General features: G+C 56.4%; 1 protein-coding gene across 1 annotated transcript; it reads left to right on the forward strand.

Moving 5' to 3' along the window:
* Positions 1-633: 633 nt before the first annotated feature.
* Positions 634-10973, forward strand: MYBPH (myosin binding protein H). The gene is made up of 10 exons (XM_083878611.1): positions 634-1219; positions 1416-1550; positions 3336-3503; positions 6337-6425; positions 7359-7554; positions 8617-8756; positions 8899-9058; positions 9762-9898; positions 10305-10491; positions 10909-10973. The coding sequence occupies exons 1-10, from the start codon at positions 832-834 to the stop codon at positions 10917-10919; spliced, it is 1611 nt and encodes a 536-aa protein (XP_083734737.1). The 5' UTR covers positions 634-831; the 3' UTR covers positions 10920-10973.

The following is a 10973-nucleotide window of genomic DNA, read 5'->3' on the forward strand; positions in this document are numbered from 1 at the left end:
TTTGTTTTTTTTTTTTAGATTAGATATTGTGATTGAGAAAGACACAGGGAAGATGTAGATCTGAGCAGATGTTTGTGGGAGTCCAGGACTGGCCACCTGTGAGCTGATGGAAAGGATGAGGATGAGGAAGGACAGAGAGCCCAGAGGGGTCTGGGGCTACAGGGGCTGTGGGAGGACATGGGGGGGAGCAGGTGGGTTGGGGGGTCAGTGCAGGGATGGCTGGGGTGGGTGCGGGTCTGGTGTTAATGCAGGGCTGAGGAAGGCAGGGCAGAGGAGGGGTCCAGGGACAGTCTGTGGGGTGGCTGGGGAGGTGGCAGTGCAGATGGGGAGGCCCTCAGCCAGAGGGGTGCTGTGGCTGGGGACAGGAGCTGTGTCCCCAGGGAAAGGTGACCTGGCCCTGCCCAGCCCGGGGTGAGCCCAGGGGGGCCGCTGGGGGGGCCGGGCCCCTGTGCTGCCATCCCATAGGAGGGGGCAGCTGGGGCTGCTGAATGTGCAGGTCCCGGGTGGCTATTCCTGGCAGCCCCGCCTGCACAGGCAGATTGGTTTGCAGGGAGGTGACAAGTGCCAGCCCAAGCCTATAAAAGTCACGCAGCCCCTGTTCTGGCTCAGTGACCCAGTTCCCCCTCCCAGCACAGCACAGCTGTCCCCCAGCAGAGAAAACCAGCCCAGGGTGGGGACGCCTGGTCCTGAGCCGGGACCCCAACCTCAGAACCCAGACCCCAGACCCAGAGGACAGATCTTTTGTCTGGAGCAGGAACCCCGAAACAGAGCAGAGAGCTCAGAGCAGAGACCCCAGAACATCCCCTTGCCCGGTCCCGAGGCTTTGCAGCGATGACAGGCAAAACTGCACCTGCAGCCAAAAAACCGGCTCCGGCAGCGGCCAAGAAAAAGGCAGGGCCAGCCCCAAAAAAAGAAGAAACAGCCCCAAAAAAAGAAGAAACAGCCCCAAAAAAAGAAGAAACAGCCCCAAAAAAAGAAGAAACAGCCCCGAAGGAAGAAACAGCCCCAAAGGAAGAAGCAGCCCCAGCCCCAGCCCCAGCTCCTGAAGAGCCCCCAGCCCCTGAGCAGCCCCCGGAGCAGCCCCCAGCCCCCAGCGATGAACCTGCTCCCATCCCCAAGGAAGATGGAGCAGAAGTGGCTTCAGCACCTGCAGAAGGTTCTGAAGGTCCCCCAGCTGAACCAGCAGCCCCTGAACCTAAAGAGGAGAAACCAAAGGAAAGTGAGTGGGGAACACTGGAGTGGGGAGGGGACAAAAGGAGGGGGCATGTGCTGGGGAGAAGGGATGGGGGGATGGAGCCATCAAGGATATTTTTGCAGTGGGATGGGGCTGGGGATTAGGTGGGCTGAAGACAGAGCTGGAGGTTGAGCGATTGCCCTCCGAGAGCCCTGCCCTCAGCACTGTGGGTCTGTTCCAGAGCCACCCAGCTGCCCCTTGTCCTTGGCCGTGGAAGAAGTGAGTGAGAACTCCTTCACGCTGACCTGGAAAGCCCCGGAGCAGACGGGCCGGGCAGGCCTGGATGGATACGTGGTGGAGATCTGCAAAGATGGAAGTAGGTTTGGTTTTTCCTGCCCTGCAAGCATGGAAAGGTGTGCATGGCTGTGGGATGGGCTGGAGATGGGTGGAATCCAGAAGAGTATTTCCCCCAGCAATGATTACCTTTCTTTGCCCAAATGGATCCATTTCGAATGGTTATTTATTTTCCACGACATCCCACTGGCTTCAGACAGTAGGAATGTCTTTATCAGGAGCTTGGGGCAGGTTTAGAGTCACTGCTGTGTCCAGCTCTCATGTGGGGCAGAGACCAAGGCACCCTCTGGGGCTGGTCCCTGATGGACTCCAGACCTGCACAGACCCGAGGCTGGGATGGTGATCCAGGAAAACAGGAGGGAAAAGCTCAATCCTCTCAATGTTTGCCCAAAAGGAACCATGGAAGGAATGGGGATAAAACGGGATAAAACGGGAAGACGAGGAAGGGAAGGGCCCTGGGTTATGTCTGGAAGGAGGGTGGCTGTGGTGGATGGTGTTGGGCTGGGAGGTGGCAGCAATTGTCCAGCAATTGTCCATGGCTCTCCAGTTGTATTGCTGCGTGGTGGAATGAGGTGGGTGGACAAGATTTGTGTTTTGGGCGCTGTTTGAAGCCATGCTGGGCTTTGGGGTGAGAGTGAACGGTCTGTGTGGCCGGGGGGATCTGCAAGGGCTGGAGTGGTTTGGTCTGGGAGACCCAGGCGGCCCGTGCACCTCAAGGAACTTGATCCTCAGCTGTTTATCTTGTGGCACACGTGATGGGCACATTCCTGGCTGTGGGAGGCTTCCAGCACTGGGCTGGGGGTGGGATGTGTGAGGAGGCTCCTGCACGGGACAAGGAGAGATGCAGCCACTCCTGGGGGGATCTGCCTGACAGCCACCCAAGGGCCCAGTCTGGGTGTTCTCCTGGCTTGTTTTGGGTCTGCTGGAGGACAGGAGGACCCCAGTCCCTCTGTCATCACCCAGGGCCCATGGGACTGCTGAATTTGGGTTGGTACAAGACTCTGCTTGGCTAAAACATGGTGAGATTTGAGTGAGGGCTGATTCGAGCAGTGCCAGTGGTGAGAGGAAGGAGAATCTGGTGGGATTTGGGTGGTCCAGTGGCATCAGCCAGAAAACCTTGTTCTGAAGGTGCACAGGGGCCTTGGCACACCGTGGCACACAAGAGTCACTCCCATTGCCCACCTGGGACACCCAGGCCTTGGGGGACTGGGGCAGGTTATTTTCTAACTAAGAAGCACTTTGGGAAGTTTGGCAGACGGCAAGGCCCTGTCAGCTGGGGCTGGGGCAGGGCTGGGCTCTGGGCTGAGTTTCAGATGTCCCTTACAAGCAGGGAGAACCCTTGGAGAGGTGCATCGGGCCAGGGGCAGGTCCTGAGTGAACCTTGCCTGGTGTGGAGGGGCTGGTGGAGGCCACAGTGAGCCCCAGAGCTGCCCTGGGGCAGTGACAGGAGCACAGAGGGGCTGGCACGGACCTTCAAGGATCTTTCCTTTCAGAAATGCACCTGGTCAGCAGGGACGTGCTCGCTGGCCCGACGCCTTTTCTTGCCTGCAAATGTCCTCGTGCTCCAGGGCTGGGTCCCTGCCAGCACTCCATACCCCACAGTCCTTGGCAGGGGCAGACAACCCCCCTCCCTCTAAAGTCCCTTTTTCTGCTGGTGCCCCAAACCATCCCACATTCCCAAGGAAGGGATTCTTTGCCTGGGGCTGTCACTTTCTGAGCCTCGATGCTGCTGCTCAGGGTGTGTCTGTCTGTCTGTCTGTCTGTCTGTCCGTGGCACACCCACAGAGCTGTGCTGGGTCTGTTGCAGGTTCAGACTGGAAGGCCGTGAACCAGGAGCCTTTTCTGTCCACCCGCTACACGATCCCAAACCTCAGCTCGGGGGACAAGATCCATGTGAGGGTGACAGCTGTCAGTGCCAGCGGAGCCAGCGTTCCTGCCACCCTGGAGCAGCCAGTGCTCATCAGGGAGATCCTCCGTGAGTACTGCCCCCGGGGGCACGATTCCTGTGGGAGACCTCTGTCCCTCCCTGCAGCACAACCAGCCTCTGACAGATGTTATTGTGTTGTTGTTTGAAAGCAAAACGAGTGAGAGGCTCCAAGTCAGAGATATAATTTAATAAGAAGAAAGGGAAAAAGGTAAAAATAAAATAAAATCAATGCAGTAACACAAAGGAGCACTGACAGAGTCAGAACACACCCTGAGCAGGGTGGGGGGAGCAGTCCAGGTGAGGGGCTCTTCCTGAAGCAGTGATCCCACAGAAAGGTCTGGGAGCTCTGCTCCTCTGGGAATCCAGTGGCTCAGGGCTGCTTGTCCTGTCCCAAATCCCAGATTCTCTCCAGGTGGGAATGCTTGGCTCCTCCCCCTGGGCATTGGGAGCATCTCCCAATGGGATGAGGAGTCGTGCAGTGGCTCCTTGATGGCCCATTAAACAGAGAGAGCTCCTGGAGGGAGTTCCCTGTGAGTCCTGGGCAAGGCATTGATGGGCCATGAGCAGAAGAGCCCAAAGGAGGGGCCTGGGAAAACACTGCCCCACCTGGTTCCAACAGCTCATGGGGATGGGGATGGGATAAATACTGTGTGCACATCCTACACCACAACCCAGGACATATTGTCAGTGGTTGTGCCTCATTCCCTTGGGAGAAACTTCCTGACCTCACCAATCTCCCTGACGTTGAAACTTTGGGGGTGAAGGACTCAAAAGGCAGAACCACATTTTCCCATTTCACAGCAAGAGCTCAGGATCCACCACCCCCTGAGCATGTCTCCTCCTCCGGGCCGTGTCACATCCCGAATATGCCACGGCACACACTGGACAGCTTTGTTTATTTAGCCCGGGGAAGTGGAGAGCTGCTTGTCTGGAGCATGGGAACTTTAATAATGCTGAACTCGCTAATGAATGAGCTGCTCCCATGCTTAGCAAGACTCGCATTCCTCTCAGGGCGCTGCCAATGTGCAGAGGCTGGTGCAGGAGGGCAGGGCCAGTTTGCACTCAGCAAACAGCAAATAGAGACTCATTTTCCCCTCTAGAAAAAAATTATTAATGCTCAAGTGTTCTTGTTATTCAACACATCAGATTTTTCAGCTGCTTAAAAATAGTAATACTAACAAAACTTAGTCTTCTCCGAGCCTTTTCCTATGAAAAGCTGGTGGTTTCTGGAACATCAGCCTGTGGAAAGGGTCCTGCAGTGTCCATCTCCTCACTGTGCTTGGAGGAGGTGAAAGTAGTTTAGGGGTGGTGGCTGCACCTGTTCACCTCTGACCTCAAAACCATCCCACCAAACCTCATATAACTGGGAAAACCCTTCCCTTCCCTTCCCTTCCCTTCCCTTCCCTTCCCTTCCCTTCCCTTCCCTTCCCTTCCCTTCCCTTCCCTTCCCTTCCCTTCCCTTCCCTTCCCTTCCCTTCCCTTCCCTTCCCTTCCCTTCCCTTCCCTTCCCTTCCCTTCCCTTCCCTTCCCTTCCCTTCCCTTCCCTTCCCTTCCCTTCCCTTCCCTTCCCTTCCCTTCCCTTCCCTTCCCTTCCCTTCCCTTCCCTTCCCTTCCCTTCCCTTCCCTTCCCTTCCCTTCCCTTCCCTTCCCTTCCCTTCCCTTCCCTCCTGGCCTTCACATTTTCTCTGTGCACATTTTGCACATCTCACCAGTTCATTTATAGCACCCCAGGGGATTTTAAATAGCAGCAACTGGACAGCACGGGGCTTAACAACAGGTGGGATGAGTGGGCCTGGGAGGTGGAGAGAGACAAGGAGAAACCAGATGAAGGATCAGCGTGGCAGTTACATTTACTGGGAACAAGGGCAGGAGAAAAGCCTTCCCACCGTGGCACTTTGTCACTGACCTTGGCCCAGCCCTGGCCCTCTGAGTAAAGCACGGGGAGCTGGGGAAAACACCCCTGAATCAACATTCCTGTCCCTTTTGGGAGGTCGGGTTTCCCTGCCCTGCCGAGAGTGATGAACCCGAGTGGCAGCACTGGGGGATGGAGCCCTGCAGAAATCACAGCACGAGCAGAGCAGGGTCTCAGCTGTCAGAGGGGCCCTCTGGGGCTGTCCCTGAGCTGCCCAGCCCTCACAGCTGTTTGGCTCAGGTCTGGTTTATTCTATTCTGGCTGGGCCCCCTCCCCAGGGTTCAGCTCATTTAACCTGGGCAGGGGCTCCCAGCTCCTTTAGAGGGGCTCCAGGGGGATCCCCACGTATCCCTGAGCCAGCAGAGTTTTATGGCTTCTGTTCTACCCTGGGAAGGGGACACACTCCATGAGCACTCTCCAGTGGGGTTTTTGCTTGTCTTTCCTATGTTTCCTTGGGGATGTTTGCCTTTGTAATGAGCTCTTTGTAATGACCCTCTTTGTAATGAGGCTCTCACAGCTCTGGTATGACCAGGTACCTCCTTAGTGGCCTGGACTGCACAGGGAAGGTGCAGGCTGAGCCTTGTCCTTGTTGGAAGTCGGGCTGTGTGCCTCTGGAAATTCAGGGGGAGAAATATTTCCCAGCTGGGAGGTGCTGTCCCCTGCCTTGGTACCATAAATGTTGTGCTGTGGCTCTTCTGGCTGAGGCCAGGTTGTCTCCATGGCCTGGCTGTAATGAAGATCCACTGGGATGCTGCCCTTGGGCTTGTGATTTGGGATCTCAGGGATGGACATCACTCTGGGGTGCAGGCAGTGGGATACAGCCCTGCACGGGAGCAGCACTGCCCAGGAGAGGAGACGGAGAGGATGGCTGTGTTGGTGTGGATTTTCTTGGTGGCCAAGCAGGGGTGTGTCTGAGGAGGGCCGAGGAGTGGGAGTTCCTTGTCTCACAGTGTGAATTCTGCTCCCCAGAGCTCCCAAAGATCCGCATGCCTCGGCACCTGCGGGAGACTTACATCAGGCGTGTGGGGGATGCTGTGAACATCATGATCCCCTTCCAGGTAGGGGGTGATTTGGGCTTTAATCTGCTGGGCATTTCACTCCAGGTTAGCTCCTGCAGGGTGGCTTAGGGGTCCAACTGTGCTCTGGTTTGGCTTCGTCCCTGTGTCTGATGGGCCAAGGGTGGCTGATGGGGTGGGAATCTCTCTCCTCTTCCTGCCCAGATCCCATTTTCCCCCTGCTCTGTCTCTGTTGATGATGCTGCAGTGGGACAACACCAAACACATCAGGACACGGGCTGGCTGTTGCTGCTATCTCAGCCAATAAATGCAATTCAGCTCGTGCTCTGGGCCAGGCTCTGGTCACGTCCCTTGAGACCCCCCAGCACAGCACAGGGGTCCCTAGAATGGACCAGCTGCCTTTGGAGAAGGGCCAGGGGTTGTGTGATGGCGGAGAAATGCGGACACTGGTGGGCAAGGCTGGAGGTTGTCTCCTCAGCTGTGTCTCTCATCCTGTCTGGGACATCAGAGTGTTTCCACCATGGCAGCTGCCTCTGAAACACGTTGGCCAAGCAGAGGGAGTGAGAGGCCCCTGAGCTGAGGGGTTTGTCCATGCTGTGTCCCACAGACAGTTTGGGCTCTGTGCTGGCCGTGCTGCAGACATGAATTCTCCCTGTGTGCTGAGTTCCAGCCCTGGTGCTGGGCTGGGGCCTGGACTCAGCACTGGGGGCATTCAGAGCACAGCTCTGCCCTGGCAAGTAAATCTGGGTAAATCTCCATGAAGACCTTGGGGAGGCAGCATGTTCCAGCCTCACACCTGGAGCTGGATGATTTCCCATTAGTGAGTCTGACAGGAATCAGGTCCAGCTTCTTCCCTGGGGGCTGCTGGACAGGAGAGGAGGCACAGGGGCTGGGGCTGCCTGGGCACAGTGGGGTGGCACGACCTGCTGGGACCGTGTGTGCCCAAGTGGCTCCAAGAGCTGCCTGTCACTGCAGGGAAAGCCACAGCCTGAGGTGACCTGGAGCAAGGGAGGGCAGCCCCTGGACACCAGCCGCATCAACATCCGCACCACGGCCAGGGACACCATCTTCTACATCCGGCAGGCGCAGCGCGGGGACTCGGGCACCTACGAGCTGACCGTGCGCATCGACGGCGCCGAGGACAGGGCCACCCTGGACATCCAGGTGGTCGGTAAGATGAGGATAGGACCCTGCAGGGTCACCCCAGGGCTCATTTCTCCTCCTTTGTAGGAGCGTTTGGGGATTACAGGGAGAAGGAACTCTGCAGAGCTGAGATATTTTAGAATACATGGTTTTATTACAAGGGTTGTGGGTAAAAAGGGCTTTGCCTTCAGCCACCAGGGAAGGGAACTCCCAAAGAGAGAGGGAGAAAGAGAAAGAGGGTAAGAGCTGAGAAGAGGGGAGTGAGAGAGCAAGGTGGCAGGGTCAGAGTGCAGGGGGAAGAGAGCAGAGGTGAGAGAGCAGGGATAAGAGAGTGAGAAAGAGCTAAGAGAGTAGGGGGAAAGAGAGTTAAGAGTAGGGGGAAGAGAGCTAAGAGAGTGAGAGTAGGGGGAAAACAGAGCTAAGAGAGCGAGGTCTTTGTTACAATCCATTCTATCTCCTTTTGTGATGAATATTCCAATTCACAGTGACCAACCAACACAGGACACAAAATCCTATAGAATCTCCATACAGCCTATAAGAACTACTACATTACCATGTGTTATATTTTAAACTCTAAAACCTACTCTTTAGACTTTTCTATTTTGGATCCCTCAGCCAGCAGAAGGGGATTGTTCAATCCAAAGGGATTCTCCTCCAGCTGCCCAGGCTCTTGTCTTCAGGTTATAGAGTGACTAAGACTCGGTATCCTACAACTCAAAGCCAGCTTCCATTTCTATTTCGATTATAGGTTTCATATTTTCAGAATCTTTTGCTAAGCAATCATATTTATAAGGTTTTCCTGATTCATCTTCCCCAACACTCCTTGGCGGGGTGGGTCTCGTTCTGGGTGGGATGTGATGTGACAGCACCAAGGGAAGGGACTCTGGAGTCCCTGCTCCAGTGGGGTCCCCAGCAGGATCATGCAGAGCTTCTCTGGCTGGGGATGCAGAGTTCCTGCCAGCCCTGCCCATCACAGCTCCTCATCCCCCGTGTGCTGGACCAGGGTGAGAAGAGATTAAAGGCAGGTCAAGGATACAGAACCTGGGGGAGCAAACCGGGATTGTCACCCTGAGGACACTTGTGTTTGCAGAGACACCCGGCCCTCCCCAGAACCTGAAGCTGGTGGATGTGTGGGGCTTCAACGTGGCCCTGGAGTGGACCCCCCCTGCGGACAACGGGAACGCTGAGATCAAGGGCTACAGGGTGCAGAAATCAGACAAGAAGAGCGGGGTGAGCCTGGGCACTCCTGCTGCTGGTGGTGCCCTAATAGGAGAGGCACATCTGCACTCCTGCCTCACCCACACTCTCTCCACCCTTTTCACAGCCCATCTTTCCTCACTGCCCTCTTTTTTTCCCCCTTTTTCCCTTGCAGAAGTGGTTCACAGTGCTGGAGCGCTGCACCCGCACCAGCTGCACCATCTCCGACCTGATAATCGGCAACACCTACTCCTTCCGAGTGTTCTCTGAGAACATCTGTGGGCTCAGCGACAGCGCTGCCGTGGCCTCCGGGGTGGCCCACATCGAGAAGACAAGTGGGGACACGGCTGAGGGGCTGGGGAGGGGGGCAGCCAGGAGTGGTCCTGACCAGGGGGGCTTCCCTGGGGTTGTGCTGATGCTGCTGGATTGGTCTGCAGGGACAAGACCAGTAGGAGTGAGGCTGAGCTTTCCCCAGGTCCAGAGGTCTGCTGTCCCCCCCTCTGCACCTCATTTCTCCTTTAAGGAAAGTTTGTGCCGTGCTCAGCCCTCTGAGAGGAGCCAAGGCATGGCCATCCCTGGGGTGAGATGGGGGCAGGAGCTGGGAAGGATCAGAACAGCCCTGGCTTTGGCTCTACAGCTCAGGGCCAAATCTCCAACCAGCCCTGCTCTCCTTCCATCTATTCCTGTCCTGCTCCAGGCAGCACACAGTGACCTGGGGCCTCTGCCATCTCCAACCCTTGTTTCTGTGGACTGAGATTTGGGGATGGAGTGGGAGATCCAGAGTGTGCCTGGCCTGGGTCTGACCTGCTGCACACAGAATGTGTCACAGGCAGTTTGGGGATTGGCATCCCCCTGTTCATTGCAGGGCCATGGTTGGGTGAGGAAACAGGGCTGCTCTGAGCTGAGGGCCAGGTCCTTGGATTGGCCCAAGTGACAAGTGGCTCCTTACAAGAGGGGACAGAAGTGGTTTTGGGTACCTTGTGTTGGTCAGCCTGGGAGCCTCAGGCCTGCCTCAGCTAGAATTAATTATTCCCTCAGAAACCACTTACCAGCCAGAGAAGATCCCTCAGCGGGAGATGATGGAACCTCCAAAGTTCACACAGCCCCTGACAGACAGAACAACCACACGGGGCTACAGCACTCACCTCTTCTGCTCCGTCCGGGGCTTCCCCCAGGTCGGTGGCTCCTCCAGGGATGGCACAGCTTTGGCCAGGGGACACTTTTTGGAAAGTGGCTGGAGGTCTCTGGGAGATGGTTGGTGCTGTTGGATTGGGGTTGGGTGAGGTTAAGGGGCTGCAGTGCCCACTGAGTCAAACTGGGGCATGTTTGGGGTGTTTCTGCGTGGAGGTGGGTGACTGGTCTTAAATCAAGTCGTGTCCTGTTTGCCCTGTGCTGGGGGAGGAAGGGTGGAGCAGTGGGTAAGGGCTCAAAGTGGGAGATTTGGATCTTCAAAATACGTCTGACTGTGAGTCCCACCATGGCCACAAGCCTCAGGCAGGGTCAAGGCAAAAGCAGGGAGATGTGGCTGCATTTTGGGGGCCAGTCAGATTTCTCATTTCTCTCCCCGCTTCAAACTTCCAGCCCAAAATCATCTGGCTGAAAAATCAGATGGAAATCCGGGAAGACCCCAAGTACATCGCACTGATCGACCAGGGCGTGTGCTCCCTGGAAATCCGCAAGCCCGGCCCTTTCGATGGTGGTGTCTACACCTGCAAGGCTGTGAACGCCCTGGGGGAAGCCTCCGTGGACTGCAGGCTGGATGTGAAAGGTGAGACTGGCTGGGGGGAAGGAGGAGCAGGAGCCCCTCTCTGCCTTTCCCAGGTCTCATTTTCCCAGTGCTGTGGTTTGTCCCTGATTTGGGTTGATCCTGGTGAGGGAGCCTGAGGACACTGGACACCCTGTGGAGCTGCACCTTTGGGCTTATTGGGTTTGTGGTCTTGAAGCATCTTGAAATCGCCATTCCTTATTCATGGGTGGAAAAAATGTGGAGGAAAGCAGCAATGGCAGGGCCAGAGGAGCTGCTGGAGGCCTGGCCCAGCACTGGCTGCCCCTGCTCTTGTCCCAGGTGTGGGGGGGAGTGCACATTGGGGTATTGGGGTGAGCACACAGGCAGCTTTGGGAGTCAAAAGGGGAGGAAGACAAGGGGAGTTCAGGATGTTTTTTTGTCTCCTGTGCTCTCCTGCAGTGCCCAAGTGAGGATGGATGGAAGGACAAGACAAAGAGCAAGGTAGGTCTGGGCTGGGCCAGCAG

The sequence above is a fragment of the Zosterops lateralis genome, assembly GCF_965231275.1.
Source record: "Zosterops lateralis genome assembly, chromosome: 26".
Taxonomy (NCBI): domain Eukaryota; kingdom Metazoa; phylum Chordata; class Aves; order Passeriformes; family Zosteropidae; genus Zosterops; species Zosterops lateralis.